Source organism: Cylas formicarius, unplaced genomic scaffold (genome assembly GCF_029955315.1).
Source record: "Cylas formicarius isolate icCylForm1 unplaced genomic scaffold, icCylForm1.1 PGA_scaffold_10__41_contigs__length_53128322, whole genome shotgun sequence".
Classification (NCBI taxonomy): domain Eukaryota; kingdom Metazoa; phylum Arthropoda; class Insecta; order Coleoptera; family Brentidae; genus Cylas; species Cylas formicarius.
Genome location: NW_026844214.1, coordinates 14,960,456 through 14,978,598, shown reverse-complemented (window position 1 = coordinate 14,978,598; position 18,143 = coordinate 14,960,456). Strand labels below are relative to the sequence as shown.

The 18,143-nt window shown below is 32.0% G+C and overlaps 2 protein-coding genes across 5 annotated transcripts in view; one reads left to right on the top strand and one right to left on the bottom strand.

Annotated features, from left to right (window-relative positions):
- Positions 1-2,948, bottom strand: part of LOC132696807 (probable Rho GTPase-activating protein CG5521) — a 38,889-nt gene extending 35,941 nt beyond the window's left edge. For 2 of the 4 annotated variants that reach the window (XM_060661850.1, XM_060661859.1), the window contains exons 1-6: positions 2,634-2,948; positions 2,466-2,576; positions 2,131-2,148; positions 1,888-2,074; positions 234-437; positions 2-183 (exon numbers count right to left, since the gene is read on the bottom strand). In XM_060661850.1, the coding sequence (XP_060517833.1) occupies positions 2-183; positions 234-437; positions 1,888-2,074; positions 2,131-2,148; positions 2,466-2,576; positions 2,634-2,739 (808 nt within the window). In that variant the 5' untranslated portion in view covers positions 2,740-2,948. Of the gene's footprint in view, position 1; positions 184-233; positions 438-1,887; positions 2,075-2,130; positions 2,149-2,465; positions 2,577-2,633 lie in introns of those variants that run through there. The other 2 variants (XM_060661867.1, XM_060661875.1) reach the window with 2 other exon arrangements.
- Positions 2,949-4,069: 1,121 nt separating this feature from the next.
- Positions 4,070-5,979, top strand: LOC132700729 (longitudinals lacking protein-like). Its single transcript, XM_060668238.1, has 3 exons — positions 4,070-4,261; positions 4,399-4,592; positions 4,644-5,979. The coding sequence occupies exons 2-3, from the start codon at positions 4,407-4,409 to the stop codon at positions 4,833-4,835; spliced, it is 378 nt and encodes a 125-aa protein (XP_060524221.1). The 5' UTR covers positions 4,070-4,261; positions 4,399-4,406; the 3' UTR covers positions 4,836-5,979.
- Positions 5,980-18,143: the final 12,164 nt, after the last annotated feature.

The following is an 18,143-nucleotide window of genomic DNA, read 5'->3' as shown; positions in this document are numbered from 1 at the left end:
CCCAAATTTGGGCGATACAAAGAAGTTTCTTTTGCAAAGTTCGGGCATATCACCGGTAAATAATAATGCCTAAACTTTTCCATCAAAAATCCGAAACATCTATGGTGATGGGACAATTTGTCCTGCCATTCAAGTTTGACCACAGTTTGAACCATGTAATCCAGCAGCACCTCTAAATAAAATCTAAAATTTGAGCAACGTGCATATGTTGGTGTCATAAACGCTATCTTTACCTGCCAGGGTGTTCTGGTGTTTTTTCGCCGCTAGAAGGGGGGAAAATTGGCACTAACTCTGACACCGTAACAGGGTAATGGTCATCATGAAACACGCTCTCGCTGGCAGGAAATGTGTGAGCGGAATGTTTGCCAAATCCGGGTACTAGTGATGCAAACATGCAATCCACGGATTCGGTGGTGTTTTCATTTAACGCTTGATACCTGCAGCAACAAAGCTACAAGAACTCGTCGTCGCCTTTGTTTTTGTTAATTAATTCAGACAATTTGCAGCCATCTACAGATGTTGGCGCTTACTCAGTATGTAAAGTTGCCCAAGTCAAAGATCGAAAATAATAACGGCTATCTTTGAGGTCAACAGTATACCGGGTGTCTCAGTAAGGGCAACCAGGTAGGGAATTAGGAAAACCATGGTTTTAAAAATTAAAACAAAATATATTAAATAAATCGACCTGAGCCAGGGGGCGGAATTGTTATCTTTAATTATAAAACTCGGTTTCTACAAAAATTTCTAATGTTGATCACATATACACTTCTCGTAAAGCATGTTTGTGTGATTTAAATATTTGTGGCATCCTAGGTAAACTTGCTATTTTTACCTAGAGGAGTATAAAAGAATTGATACAAAATGCAGGGTATCACAGAATAAAAGATGAAAATTTTAATTTCCATTCAATTAATTTTAATTTTATTTTAAATTTTTATGCCAATATTGGTTCATCTGTATATGTGGGTACAGTTTTTGGTGGTTGCCTTTTAGTCACAAAATTTAGAAATCTGATGTTTCTTACACAAAGAAGGTAATCTTCCAAAAGATTATTACAAATAATTTTATGATTTCAACGATAAAATTATCAAAAATCGATAAGTAAAAAATTGAGGTATGTATTTTCTGGGCCTTCATATGTGAAAAGTACCAAATTACCCTAGTTTTTAAGAACTTTTATTTTTATTCTAAGGCGTAGAAACAGGTGATTAAGATATTTACCTATACCTTCGGGACGCCCTAGAAGAAAAATAAAAAAAAAAAAGAAAAAAGAAGTAAAATTAGTCACAAATACCATAAAAAGTGCTTTTGAACATTAAGTCCTGATGAGCAGTAGTATCGATGAACAGTTCTTCAAATGAGTTCCATAACTTTTGTTTTTTGAGTAGGGGATAATATACATATAATAATTACATCCATTTTACAACTATTTTAATAGATGTTTCATGAAATTATCTTCGGAATTTTCTTATAAATGAACTTTTTTGTAATCGAGCATTGTCGCATGTTGTTTAAGACATCCTGTATGTAAACACATATAGTTTTTTAAAATTTGTCATTATTCTCTTGTCGGATTGTTGAAGTTCATATTCATATCCTTATTTTTTTTATCAGACTGTTATTCCTAGATTAAGTAAAGGCATATTAGCTTAATTCCAAAAGTCTTATCCATTCTATATTATTGATAAAGTCAAATTTTTGCGTCTCTAAGCCATTCAGATCTTTTATTAGATCATTTTATTATGGAAGTATAGAAAAACTATTGTTTTGTTAAGTGATTCAAAAAACAAGTTTTGTTCAAAGCGTTCTTCTTTTCAAAACGAAAATGAAAAAAATTGAGCATAGCATTAAATCCCAGTAATAAATCAGAAAAAAATAATGCTGTACCACATGAGAAAGTATTTGATGCCCTGTTTTCGTAGTCTTAAGGAATTGCCAGGGTGCAACAATTGGGCCATAATCCTGCCCAATGAATGAAGCTGCCATCTTTGGTGAATCAGCTCCGGCAAAAGGCTAATGACCTGTTCCAAGATCCAGAGGCTACACTCCAGCTCTTCTTTATGAGCTTTGGGCACTACAAATTCAGATAGTGAGAGCCATTGGTGGAGGTGATATCATATATAAACTTACCTAAATGGAAAGACAGTTCTGAGCAGCCCAATGTAGAAAAGAATAAGCAGTAGTTAGTGGACAGTGTTAATGTGGAATAAACAAAAAAAAATGTCTTTATTCCTCCTTTTCTTTAAGCATAATTTATCCTTGTTATTGTATAAATCTTTTAGTTAGTAGGTTGTTTTAGTATGGTTTTGACATGTTTTTTTATCTGTTTTTTAATTCAAAGTACAACTTGGAACAGTACAAAGATGAGATATCAGCAATATTTGAAATAATAAACAATAAACCAAACACCCAAAGATCATTGCAAATTACAAAGCAAGGTGTGAATATGAGAAGGAATCAGTTACCTCGTTGTTTCAGATTGGATTCCGTTTGCAGGAAACTCTCATAAAGAATTATATAAATATGACTAAAGTTGGCTTCAAATAAGCCCTTGGCTTCTGCTGTATCCACATTTTCTGCAATACATAACACATGAATATATTGCAACCCAGGTCTCGAAAAAAAAGTAGTACCTAAAATTAGTTTTAGATGTTTGATCCTCGTAGCTACATCTTTTTTAGGGTCTTGAAGTTTCGATGTTGACTTCTTCACATCAACCAAGTTCCTTTTGGTAAACATTATCTAATACGTTTTCGCCGACTAGCCCCAAACAAAGAACAAATTTTAATCGTTTTCCATTAACGATCATTTTTAATGGCCCAGTACTCTACATTTTTTATTTGAAGCCAAAATAATCGAAAAATACAAAAAAACTGCATTCAATTATATGTAATGCACCCTACTTGCTCCGAGAATGCAATTCCACAAGTTCTACTTCTTCTTTTGTTTGATATGATGTTAGGCAAAACTGTCAGGATTACTGGTTTACACCCAAATATCAAAATTAATCTAAATCACGGAATTTACCATGCAATTTATATATGTATTTTTAGCAGATAAAGGTTAAAACCATAAGCTTATAATTCGCTTTATAAATAGCTGCTAATTTTATGTATCAATTTTTTTACATCAAGAGTTTCACATTTTTCCTTTAAAGGGGAAAATGTATATTTTTAGCAAAATTGATTGCATTAAGAAAAAAAATAATAGTATTAATTTGATCTGTTGCAATACAAATTAAAGGACTAGACATATAGATGTCTTATAATAGAGGAACTTATGAAGCAACTATGAAAAAAAAAATGAAACGGTCCATTCAACATGCGCATACGTCACATTAAAAATCTCGTTTTAAGCCAATGACTTTGCGACATTCAAGTACCAACATGGCCGCTGACATTTTTGCAACATTATTTTCTTAAAATATGCCCAGAAAAGAAAATGGTGCCAAGTGTAAGTTGGTGGGTGAAATATAGAGGCACATCCTTTCCTACGAAAATATAGCCACCTGAGGCGCATCAATTTTTAGTGTAGTCACTATATTATCTAGTAGTTATATTCATCTGTAAACTATAGATGATAGATAATAAGATAATAAGATCACTTAAATATTTTGAATTATTGGTCTGTCATAATTAATAATTAAAAATATTATATTATGCTACAAGTGCGGTAAACGGCATTTCACTCACGAGTTTTGACACGAGCGGAGCGAGTGTTTAATAAACTAGTATAATAAAATGTATAAATCTATAAATAATTCGTGTTGTTTTTGCGAAAATGTACCCAAAAACTAACGGTCGTAGAAAAACTATAGCATGCAACACGTTCGGATACATTTTAAGTCACTCGTTTATTAAATACTCGCCCAGCTTCGTCCCGCTCGTGTCAAATAAACTCGAGAGTCAAATGCCGTTTACCGCACTTGTTGCATAATATACTATTTTCGATTTTATTACGATGTGTTAGGGCTTGCTGAATTTCTATTTATATTAGTTTTGGACTTAAAAAAAAGGGAAATTTTGTCTTAATGTAATTAATGTTGGTATCTAGTCTTGCTAGTTTGCGTTTCTGACAGACGACGCATGAAAGAACAAAAGAAAAGGGAAATATTTTGTGGTGTCAACATATGAATTTGTTTGGCTTTCATTTTGTAATAATATTTTAGTAATTTAAATTTTAATTTGGAACTTGGGGAAGATTGCGAGGACTAATAATACACTACTCTAAGTTGTCTCATTTGATTAAATATTTTTAACAGGTACGAGCAAAGCCTAGTTCAAATATATAGGTTATAGACATGATACAACAAACAATTGTATCATCGGTTATAGACAACAGCTTCGTGTCAACAAAAAGAAAATTCTGGCTCAATTTGCTAATTCTCTTTTATCGCAGAATTTGCCATGGCGGATCAGCAGCAGTTTTTCCTTAAGTGGAACGATTTCCAGAGTAATATGGTGTCGTCCTTTAGGCATTTAAGAGATGAAAAAAGTTTCACAGATGTGACTTTAGCCTGCGAAGGACAGACCTGCAAAGCCCACAAAATGGTCTTGTCGGCGTGTAGTCCGTATTTTAAAAGCTTATTAGAGGTAGATAATTTGCACAGTATTTACTTATTAATGACTATTTGTCTCTTATAGGAAAATCCATCAAAGCATCCCATCATAATCCTCAAAGATGTAGCATACAGTCACTTACAAGCGATTTTGGAGTTTATGTACGCAGGAGAAGTGAATGTAAGTCAGGAGCAATTGCCGGCTTTCCTTAAGACAGCAGATAGACTTAAAGTGAAAGGACTAGCCGAAGCGCCACAAGCTATAAAAAGGGAATAAAGGTTTCTCCTGTTTTAAGTAATTTTTTAGATGGCAAGTATGATAAAATAAGAGTTTTTAATCACTTTTTTGCTGTTTACAACTAGTTTGAGTTTTCTGGTTTTTTTTGAGTCCAAACACAGTAAGTGCTCTTAATAACAATGTAATTTTTAACGAATGCATCTACCTATAAGTTTTATCAGACTTGCTTTATTATACTCAAAAAATGATTTTTTCTTAGACTTTCAACTTTTTTTGTGAAAATAAGGTTAAGGTCTTAGGCAAAATGTAAAAGTCTGTTCATATATATCTACCATTTTGCAATAACTTTGTTACTCTTTGTTTTCGCTTACAATATTTGAATGTCAAGTGAGACATTGTTGGTCTAAAATGCACAGTTTTTGAAAAGTAACTTCTCATTGTCTTCAAAGGGGATTTTTCAATGATTGGACTGGGTCATGTGATTCATATTTTTATGACCATTTTAAAAGTAAAAGTATGAGTATAAAAATTGTGTGGTATAGGTGTGGTATGCTATCTTTTTAAATACTTTAATCACTTAATGGCATCCCTCTTGATTTTATAGAACAGCCTTAATTAAATTTGGTTTTAATACAATGGTGCTCTGAATATTGATTTGTGGTGAATTACATACAATACTTGCCGGACTATGTAAAGTATATATGTTAATATGCTGAAGAGTGCAGGAAGATATTTGTTGTCCGGAAATATGGATTTGCATAGGTATGATCAATTGCTCTTACCATATATTATTTTATTATATGGCAGTGCACTTATAGTTAAAGTTTGTCAATATTTTTAAGTCAGTTTTTGGGGCTTGCTGGTGTCAAAGAGTGAGGTTAGACTGTTTTGGGGGGTATGCTTTGGCACTTTGAATGACATATTGAGTTTTATTGAACAAACTATTGTGTAAAAGTATGCCTCTGTCTGCTGCGTCATTTGGGCGTTTGTTTGATATGACGCAGGGTTTGTTTTTGTGTAATAATTCTTTGAATAAACTTCTTTATGTTAAGGTTTTTTTTTGTAATTTTTGCAATATATAATTTTTGTTTTTAAGGATTCAGTAAATATAGTAATTAAGCATCATGTAATTCCTTGATTTTGTAAAAACTTTGTTTATAGTAAATACAGATATATTTACAGTATTAAGTAGTATTCTTTTGTTTATTTTTTTCTGGTATTTTGTTTAATTTTGCTCTTGCTTATTTCTCTTCAAATATTTATTAATGTAAATTTTAAGACACTTGATGAACTCTTCCCTTATTCTATTTTGTACCCACAGTCATTTACTCGGGCGTTATATTTATTGCTGCCATTTACAAAAAAATTGAAGAAAATTGCAGAAATAGTGCAAACCAGCTAAGCCACTGTTGCAATACCTGACAAAAGTCCTCAACAAGAGTTTAGGGCGCGCCATTTTCATAACACATTGAAAATTATGGTACACACAGTTTCAATGTTGTTGAACAATCCATTTATTCTAGAACTAACCTGAACAGATACAGTTAATTGATCCATTTGAAATACACAAATGATCACATGTTACGTTAACTAAATTAGACAAACATTTTAAGCGCCTCATTCAACAATATTGAGGCTTTTGTGACCTAATGCTACTTTTACAGTTTTACATTTTTTACATTTTTAGACACCCTTTAATTTAGCTCGGTTATATGTAAAACGTTTTGAAATGTAGAGTAGTCCGTTTTATTCTTAAACTTACAAATTTTGATATATAAACTAGACCTGTTTTATTTTTTAATGGAACGCCCTGGATGTCTTTTGATAATTTAATATAGGCTTGAAATTAGTTTTTCAAAAATATATGACACATAAGAACTATTTCAAATACAAAGCAAAAATCTTTATTTTTTTTATCAGTTTTTTATCATGGGAAATACAGAATTTTGGTTACATAAATTACATAGTTTATTGCAAAAAGTAGAAGGGAGAGCAGTTAGAAATTACAGTAATTATGAAATGGCATGACTGACAACTCAAGTATATATGAAAACGTAATATACGAAAACGAAAAAAAAGATAAATGCTTTATATGTGAAATAGCTCTTATAAGTTATTTGTGAGTTAGCAGGAAATGGGATTCACCTTTTCGATAAGTTTGCGCATTACAGAGCTATGTCACATTTTCAAACAAACATTTTCAAAATCACCCTGTATCTAAAAATTCAAGATAACTATGACATTTGCTCTTGTGTCAACTTTCATTTAATGAATAAGTAGCGATGGTCACGAAAGCCGCTAGCTTTATTAATAAGGGAGATACGCTGTAAAATCGTCAATAGAACACACTGTACATTATTATTTATTTTTGTATTATTCTCTATTTGTTTTGATTTCCGAGGATCATTTAAGATCACGATATAGAATTTTGTAAATATATTTGCACTGTTCCAGTTCAGGGACAGCTTATGGAATGCAGTAAAAAGATGCGAGTATAATACTGTGAAGGATATGCGACTATTTGTGCTTTTAAAATAAAACCTAATAGTTACCCTATTGGGCAGCATCTGATGTGTCCTCCTAAAGGAAACACTACTATAAGTTCCCCACACATTTAACAAATTTCTTGAGCTTAACAAAATGCTGGCATTATAAATTAAGTAGCAATTTGCTATATAAGAACTCGTACATCTGCCCAAGTCTCCAACATAACATGGTTTTCTTAATTAAATTATCCTTACAGTATTAATATTATTTATTTGAAATCGCTCTGTACACTGTGTCCTATTTTGGTTGCGCCTGAGGGGTATGGCTATTGTTAGTGAAAATAAAGTCTTGCGTTTTTGTACTTTTTTTGTGAAACGACTTGCATAATTTTTAAAATACTTTGGAAATTGGAAGTTTTGTTGGAAAGGTGAAAACCGCACCCGATATAGATTTTTACGTAGAATTCAGTGGTGTAGTCAGTTTTTTCTAAATTGTTTCGTCTTTAAAAAAAAAGTTTGTTTTTTTTAATGGAAAAATAGGCCAATTGATTTCGCTTGGTATGAGCTTTTCAAAATAGTATGACAGTATGGGGCTATTTGTATAAATAACCCCACAAAAATGATTTTTTTTTAATTTTCATGAAGGTATTTGCGCTAGGCCTAGGAAAAAGTATTTATTAAATATCTAAAATAGTGATCTTATTTATTCCTGGCCTTATTTACACAATAATTTTTACAGTTTTATATGAAGCCAACTTAGTGTAATATTAACATTAACAAAATGGTCGATATTTTGAGCAGTTTTCCAGCTTTATAAATTAAAATAATTATGTTCCGATTTGCAAAAAATACTAATATTTAATAATTTTAATGTTCCTTATCATTTTAATATCTAGGTTTTCGTTTGAGTTTATCTTTTTCAATAATATACCGGATTAGGATCTCGGTAAGAGATACAGGGTGACTTAAATTAGGACAAATTTGCGCATGGGTGAATTCAATAATGTTCCGTTTTAAAATTGAAGTAATTTTTTTACTTCCGGAAATATGGCAAAAAATCTGAAATTTCCAGTTTTCGTTTTTATTTTTGAACTTTAAACTATTTAAAAATTTGTAACTCATTGGAACTTTTTAGGCTTCATCTTATGGCTATGTCAAAAATCCCTTATGACGTTTCGTTTTTCTCAAACCACCATCAATTCATTTTCGAGTTTTTTTTATTGCCCCTATGCTTTTAATCTCTTATATCGCCCTTGTGTTGCTCTCGAAACTTTTCAAATTCTATTGTACTACTAACATAAGGTGACTGAAGAAATTATCGAATGTGTTGGTTGTCAAGTAAGTAGATCGGTTGCAAAAAGAATAACGCTTGTAAAATTATCAAGTAAACATTTTGTCGGTTTAAATAACAAAAACCGGTACGCTCGTGTTCGACACCTGACCGCTGGTAAGGTAAATACCTACTAGACTGTGCTGAGGCCGGAATATCATTAAATGTACTCCGTTACGAACGAAAAAATTTTGAGCTGCTTTAAAAAACTAACCAGAGTGTAGAAGATATAAAGTAGGAACTTACAAGTTTCAAGTTTTTCTGAATTAAAAAATACAGTGGAAGCCCTCGAGACGGAAAATATTAGGCTTAATTTAAAAATTGCGTTTCAAGATGAAATATTAAAGAGGAAAAATATTCTTGTATTTTGGACTTTTTGAGGAAGAAAGTGTACCACTAAAAGAACTTTTGCTGGATGTTTTCAATAATAGGCTAGGCGATCTGGATAATTTCTTTAGAATTGTTGAAAAGAAACATAGGAAATGCACACCACTTTTAGTAAAGTTTATCAGTTAACTAAGTAAACAATATGTACTTAAAAATGCCACAAAATTGAAAAATTTTGGCAAGTGTGACACAAGATATGACACAAGAAAAAAGAGCGGAAAATAAAATTCTATATGAATTTTTAAACCTTGCTAAATAGGAACAGTTTAGCGCAAAGATGAGAAAGAACAAACTAGTGCTGAATAATCAGGAATTTACAGTTGAGGCACTAAAAACACTAAACAAAACAAAGTTCTTGGAACCAATCGGTAACAGACAATCCCTTTTTCGTAATTCAAGTCCATCCCGTATTCCATTGACAAAGCACTCGAAGGAAGATTATTTTGAAGATGATGCACACGACCAATTTACAGTGCTTGAGGAAGAATTTGGAATAGATACCCTAAAGCAGCACGTTGTAGAGGTGTCAGAAAAATGAGAGAAAGACAGGGGAACAGAGAACAACTTTTCGCATTGAAAACCTCAAGAGTTCGGCCAAGAAAGTTTATTCACAAAAAGATTAATTCTTTTATCTCTGCTTGTTTATTTATTTATAATTTTTTTCTTTTTCCGCTGTCATGAAGCTGGGTCACTTAAATGTTCGATCAAAACTCAGAATCAGTGGTTATCTGATTATATGACAACGTTGTTTTTCTTTAGGATTATCGATACAGTTACATTAATAATAATAATAATAAATAATAATAACTTGATTTTTTCTTATGGTCGCCATATTGGATTTTTTCAGTGTTAAATAGCACGTATTATTACATTTTTATTGATGTATCATAAGTTGTATTTGTATTGCCTCAAATTCGAAAAATTGAACAAAAGCTTTTATACCGTAGTAACAAACGCTTAATCAGTGTAAGTTTGGCTATTTAAAGACGTTGTATCCTAACGACTAGCAATCATTGGCTCCACTATGTTCCTTTAGTAATAACCTCGGAAAGCTGGTACGCTCTGGTTCGTTTGGCTTACGGTTTGTCCTCAGACTCCCATCTCATCTAACTGGCTCTTCCTCGGACTCCAGCAACCATCCTATATAGTCGGTTTGCTCTTGGGACCCCGACTCCCACCTTGTAGATCCGGCCCGTCCTTGGTCCACGGTCACGTGACCCTCGGATCGCAGTTATAATTCCCCTTGTGCTTTATCATTGCTTAGTTAGCGTCTAAACGATAATTTTACTTTGTTCCTTATGATTCTTATATGTTAGTATTAAGATTTATATAAATATGTATATAAATATGTGCATTGTAAGTCAGTTCTTGACCAGTTTTTCACAAACCACGTTCGACTGGCGCAGTCGGCAGATTTTTCGTGAAACAAACATCCAAAAATCGGCACTGTTTGGCCTTCTTCAAAAGTAAATTCGCGAGGAACCTACACACATAAAAACTGTTCGAATGGTTCAAGGCTCACAGGCCAGGGGTTGGAACAAGCATCGTCTACAGCCCTATTGGTACGAACAACGGGACAACATCGCTCCGAGTTCACAGATAGGCCAGGGAGAGACAAGCATCGCTCGTCCTATTGGGTTAGTTTTAAGAATACAAGCATCAAAGAATACGAAGAAAACAAACCAGCTTCTAATAAAAATCGCCGTTCTCAATTTAGTCCTATAAGTTCATCCTTTACGTATACCCCGTTTTAAATATTTCCCTAATTTAAACTGGACGATTTGATCTCTCAATTTCAAACGCTAAATTTAAAAAAATAATTAGAAATTCTCAAAAATTTGGATATTACCGATTCTGATCCTGATTCAAATTCTAACTTGGAACTAATGCCAGATGCAGTTAATCTCCAATTAATTGATACCATTATTGGCAAATTAGTTGGAAGAGCAGCAGATATGATAGCATCTCGTTCCGAATTGGATACATAGGTTAAAATTAAAACAGCTTTCTTAGGTACATTCTCTGATCAAAGATCTGTTGATTGTCTTTTGCAAGGTATAATTTCTATTAAACCAGATAAATGTGAAACCGCACATAATTTTGGTTTACGCTTGCAAGACCCGCGCAGTATTCTATTTTCAAAATTAAACACTTCAAATGAAGACATTAATCTAAAAACCTTATAAATTACTCAGTTTGAAGACTTAATTTTAAAAACATTTATCAATAGTCTTGATTGCCATGTGCAACTAGTAGTAAGTTTAAGGAACCCTACTTGCCTAGAATAAGCTATGTCATTTTCGCTTGAAGAAGAAAACTTTTTAGCCGTCAAAAATAGAATCCACATTACTAATAAGATCGTACCTATTGCGACACAAATAAGACAAAATCCGTTCCGAGAACATTATCCTATTAATGTACCTTTGACACCAAATTTCATGACACCTCAATTTTAAAAACCCACAATATTTAATTCACAAAATTTCCAATTAAAATCCAATCAATTTATTCAAGCACAACCTAATCTATTTACAAGACCGAATTAGTTCATTCAAACACTACCAAATCAATTTATTCAACAAAGACCAAATCCGTTTATTCAAATAAGACCAAATCCGTTTATTCAAAAACATAACTTTAATTCAAGACCTTACCCTTTTATTCAAAGATCACCGGTTAAACTTTACCCCAAGACCAAATATCAATGAATTTCCAAAACAAGACAAACCTGAACTCATGGATACATCATCCGGAAATAAAAGAATTAATCAACCACAACGAAACTTCATTTCCAAAGAATTGTATAACCAATTCCATTTAATTCAGCATTCATAACCTAACGAAAACTTCTCTGATTCCTATGACGAATACCATTATCCAGAACATTCCTATGATCATCCAGAATGTGACTTCGAATATATCGACTATCCGTTCGAAACTTCCAATGATCAATACTAACAAGTCAACGAAAATGATTCTTCCAACGAATGTAATGAAAATTACGAACTAAACATAACCATTTGTAAAGACTATAACACCTCTATATTATTAAATAATTATAATCCTATAATTTATTTCCCAGAAATATTTTCCAAATTTTATAGATTTTGAAATTTCACTCTGAAATCAGCACATGCAGTATCTGCCCATAACGAAGTAATGACCACCACCCTGATCAAGTAAATAAATTTTTCCCCAAAATTTGATAGACTCGTTCGAGTCGATCTCTTGAAACAGACAGATACATGCGAAAATAAATGTCAGCGATTCTACACTAGAAACACCTAAAATTATAATTCGTTTATATTATTAGCACAATATTGCGAAAATACATAATAAAAGATATTTGAAAAACAGGTTTTCTTTTCAAAGAGTAATAACAACGTACTTAGAGGTTTTCAAAATGAAATTTGGCTAGTTTATTTAGACGACATTATAATATTTTCTACATCCCTACCAGGACATTTTGAACGTTTAAGATGAATTTTTGAAAGACTAAGACAAGCGAATTTTAAAATCCAATTAGATAAATCAGAATTTTTCCATAAAGACGTTGCTTATTTAGGCCATAAAATTACTAGTGAAGGTATTACCCAAAATCCCGATAAAATAGAAGCAGTAAAAAGTTTTCTTGTTCCAGAAAAAAAAGAGGATAGAAAGTCTAGCCGGTTATTACCGCAAATTTATTAAAGATTTTGCAAAAATCTCTAAACCTTACATCCTTTAATCATTTGAAACAATTATAAATTAAGGACAAAATTACTGTACAATAGAAAAGGAATTGCTTGCCACTGTATGGGCCTGTAAATATTTCAGATCATATTTTTACCGACGAAAATTTCAAATTTATACTGATTATAGACCTTTGATTTGACTTTTTAACTTAAAAGAACCTAACTCAAAATTAATAAGATGGAGACTCAAACTAGAAGAATATGACTACCAAATTTTGTATAAAAATGGAAAACAAAACGTTAACGCAGACGCATTATCTCAAATTAAATTGAACGCAATAGAAACCGAATCGTTATTTAATAACCCTGGAGATATCAATCTCGATGTTGAAAAATTCCTAGATTATAAATTTGATCCTAATAAATTAAACTGGTCGGATATTTCAAAAACTCTCGGAGATATAGAAAAAGAATCTAATCTAAAAATAATTATTCATGAAAACAAACTTATAAGGCCAGCTTTAAAGACAACGATACATAGTATAAATAACGATGAATCCCTCCAAGAAATTCGCATATTAGATGAAATAATCAACAACAAACAAAGCCAATTAATTCTTAAGAAAGCACCTTATTCTACTTATATATAATATATAGTGAAAATTTTGATGGTGACAACATTACGAATGCAATAATTGCCGAAAATGAAACTATTTTAACTAAGTTCTTTAAGGAACATCTAAACAATAAGAAAACATGTTTACTTTTTGTCTAAAGAATTGCTACCTATTGTGCAAAAGGTTTTAACAAAGCATTTTCAAGATTGTGTAATTGAATGTACGAAATTAATAAACCAGAAGAAAGAGAGATGTTAATTCGTTATAAACATCTAAAATTCTAAGAAATAATTATTATTGGAATCTCAGATATTACAAAATATATTAACGATTGTGAAATTTTCCAACGACCAAAATATCACCGAAATCCACCTGAACAACCATTGATTCTTACAGGAACACCCTCTAAACCATTTGAAATCATACATATCGTATTATCGTACTCATATTATCGATAAATTTTCGAAAGTTGCAAAAGCACTCCCTTATTTTGGAATCGTTATTTCAGCATGTCAACAATTAGTCCACTTTTTCTCGTTCTAAGGAATCCCGACAGTAATTATCACTGATAATGGGACTGAATTTAAAAAGATTTGTTAAACTCCTAATTAAAAGTACATAAAATAAAAATTCACTTTACATCACCAATTCATCAACTCAAAGAATCCTCGTGCCTTCTGCAATTATTGCCTATAATAGTATTATACATTCAATTACAAATTATACACCCTTTGAACTTATACTGGGATACACCGATACCCTTTCACTTTAATTTCCTCACAAGTCTATTCTGAATATGTAAATTCTCACCAAACAAATAGAAAGCTCCTGTATGATAAAATCCATGATGACTCTCTAATCAAGAAACAAAAAATTATCGACAAAATCAATGAAAGGAAAGAACGTACGTACCGAAAATCGAGCAGGTAAATTAATTCATTCATTCTAACTAAAATTCTACAAAATAACAAGATTGAGATTCAAAATCAGAAAACAAGAAAGAATGAAGCAAATAATATTAATGAGACTAAAATTATGAATATTGTTCCAGATGGCTCGGATTCGTTGGAACAAACGACATAAAATTCTACTAGATGATTACCCAGGACTTCTTTATACATTGGTAACTGTAAAATTGAGTTCTAACTACCTCTCACTAGTGCAAATCTTTTTGAATTTACTATAATGCAAAATGAAGCAAAATTGCTAATAGAAAAACTAAAAAATAACGATCAATACTCTGTTGAATATTCAAACTCTGTTACTCCACTCCTAGCGTTAGAAAAATGTATAGAGAATCAAATTAATGAAATAAACCCTTCAACGAATAAATTAAGAAATAAAAGCGGCTTGTTGAATCCATTGGGTTCTATCACCAAATGTAGTACTGGTAATTTAGATCAAACTGATGCGGAAAAATATGATAATATAAGGAACTGCAAGAAAACCAAAATAAATTAAAAACCAATTTAATTTACCAAATAATATTATTAGAATTAGAAAGACAATCAACATGTTTCATGATGCAATAACTAATATCTCACATAACCAAATTAACCTTACTCAAAAAGAGACAGTTGAGAAAATAGTATTACAAAAAAACGAACGATTTTGGCTATTTTCATATCTACATAGTTATAAACCAATTGAATGTAATGTATAATTTAATATATGAAATATTTGAAAAAATAGAAACCGCTATTAGTTTTGCAAAATTAAATACTCTACATAACTCAATTATCAATTGTTGGAACTCTTTGAAGAAATTAAAAATTCTAATAAAAATTCGCAGGGTCAATTACCACTTGAAATATCGCTCGCGCCCTTACTGATTTTTGAAAAAATTATCGCAATTAAAAGCTATTCTAAAGGATCAGTAGTTCGTTTATTCTTGAAATACCATTAATTGAAGTAGAAATTTATCAATACTATCAAATCTGTCCGTTACCAATCCCGACTGGAAAAGATTTCCAATTTTATGTCAGTATTCCCCTAAAACCATACCTTATACTGAGTGAGAACAAATATGCCTTTATGGATCAAAAATGTATTGAACTACAATGCAATGAATACTTGTGTAAAGAAACCTACGTTACCTATTTGTGGAACCGACTATCATATTCCGTAGAGCTGATAACCCAAAGGCCTATGAAACTTATGAAATCCGACTTAGAGAAACCCAAGTTTTTAGAGTCCAAGATGGAAAATGGATAGTGACAACCCCAAAGAAAGTGACAGCCACTATAAAATAACATAAAAAGTGTATCATTATTTGGGTCCTACCTCGCCGAATCATCGCCTGCCTGTAGAATACAAATGGAAAGTACACGACTGAAGACGTACAAATCGAATCGATTAGTCTTCGACGATACGCAGCTTCCCCAGCTGAATTCTTCCCTAGCTATACGACGGAAGAAAACCCTTGGCACCCCTGAAATTGACCCGAACGCTATAAATCTTGAATAAATGAAGCCAGTACAAGAACAACTAGATGAAAATAAAAGAACAATAGAAGAAATGACAGCTAGAGTTTATATACTAAGAACTAGTGTTTGGACTATTGTTTTGTATTGTTCTTATTGTGTTAACCATTGTCGATCTTCTATATAAATATTTTGCCTCTAATAAACTAAAAATAAAAATAGAAATAATCGAAAATATTGTAATATAACTCAAAACACTTATTGCATGCGTGCTGTTATCTAAGGGCGGAGGAGTTATAAATCCCCTTGTGTTCATTGCTTAGCGTCTAGACAATAATGTTACTTTGTTCCTTATGATTCTTATATGTCAGCATTAATATTTATATAAATATGTGTATACATACAATTTTTAGTCAGTTCTTGACCAGTTTGTGACAAACCACTCTCGAATAAAGTTTTTAAAAAATTCGTTTTCGAAAACGAAAACTTCGCCTATCTATAGTCGGCTAGTCCTGTCCTTTTGTCTCTCGTAAAACGCGGCAAGGTGCAACCCCTTCGAGTTTTTCCATGTAGGTTGAGTAGCCAATGAAGTTAGTATTATGAAAAGGGAGTTTCAAGGCCGCTGATAGATCGTCAATTCGACAGGTTTTAGTTTAGATGTAGCATTTTTAGGGCAGTATTATCTCACAATATATCCATATCTCGTTAAATATTCTGAGAAAACGAGTTTAGTGTCTGAAGATCGCTGTTTAGAAAGAAAATGGCGCAAAATGCAGGCTAGTGGGTGAAAATACCCTTCCCTTTTCTTTAGCTTTTTTTTTGGCTTTTGGCTAATTAAAAAAAAACTGTGTTGTAGTCCTTGACGTTCATTTATTTTATGATTATTGTATGATTTTCAAAATGAATAAAATCCTTACTTTTTTTACTGAATACTCTTTTAAATTAAAATTATTTTTTTATAAAGCGTGAACCAAAATATTCATATAGAGGTCTATTTTATTACAATTGAAAAGTATGTAACTGATGTTCTTTATCTTCTAAAGTATACACGTCCAGATTTTTAGCGATTAACGTTACTAAAATATATATTGTGCCATCCATTTTTGTCATCCCAATTTGTCAATAAAAAATACATAAAAATCTTTAATTATTGACAGACAGGATGGCGCAAAATATATTATAGTAATGTTAATAAAACTGTACATAGGTTAACATCCTGTAACCGCCCTCATAACATATTGCGATATTTTTCTTTGGTTATCCGTATATTGAAAATGTCATAGTTTTGTGAAAATCTGGCAGATCATTTTTTACAGAACATCAGTCCAAAAATAAACTTCTATATAAATATTTTCCTTTATCCGTTATAAAATTTTGCATTTCACATTCAAAATAGCATACAATTAGAAAAATTCTTTCAAAACAGTCTTGTCACAATAATAAGGTTTTTATTTATTGTTTAATGAAAATTATTAAAATTCCCCGTTGTCCACCTGGAACACATTTGTTAAAGAAGTCAAGGACTACAGCATACTAAATTGGCCGAAACCTGTTTTGCATAAGAAAAGTGTCATAGAGGCATGCGCGGACGATCATTACCATCTAGACATCGGAGGTACATGAATTTCCTAGGTATATCACAACATTTTGACCCATCAGGCGTTTATAGTTTTGATTAGTCAACTAGGTGGTCGCTAAGGGTGATTCCAAATTAACGGTATATCATCGAAGTTCAATCTTAATTATTAGTTTGCGTATACGTTATCCACCAGGTCGTCAAGAACAGATTCAAAATTAGTTAATGGTATATTATGCAACAAGTGCGGTAAAAGCCATTTGACTCACGAGTTTATTAGACACGAGCGGAGCGCAACGGAGAGAGTGTTTAATATACGAGTGACTTAAAAAGTTTACCGAACGTGTTGCATACTATACTTTTTCTATGGCCGTTAGTTTTTGGGTGCATTTTCGTAGAACAACACGAATTCATTCACTGACATCACCGTCAGAATTGACAAACGTCAAAATTCAAGGCGTTGGAAATATCTCCGAAAACATCGTGAAAGCACATTTGTGAAATTATTTGTATGTTGCGATATTTTAGGGCACCGTTATTATTTCAAAGCGTCTTTAATAAAAATTTATTTGGAAACAGTTTCGCGGGAATCAATTGGGCTCCCTTTTTCAAACGTTGACTGAAATGATTTTTGCTTGCTGTTTACGACGGTTGTCGTCATTAGGTACATTTTCGCTTCGAAATAAGAAACAAAGAGGGTGATGGGATATCCTCGAGGAGAATATTAAGTCCACTTTTTCGTTGTTTGGACACACAATAAAACACAAATTGAGTTGCCAAGTTTTAGATACTAGTTTGGAAGACCCGAAACTTTCAGCGCTCGCTCCGAGTTTCATAAGTATCGAAAAATGTAA

Excerpts from the sequence above, each read along its gene's own strand:
- LOC132700729 (XM_060668238.1), top strand. The coding sequence starts at position 4,407 with ATGGCGGATCAGCAGCAGTTTTTCCTTAAGTGGAACGATTTCCAGAGT. Across the intron at positions 4,593-4,643 it reads ATTTTAAAAGCTTATTAGAG|GAAAATCCATCAAAGCATCC; the intron begins GTAGATAATTTG and ends TGTCTCTTATAG.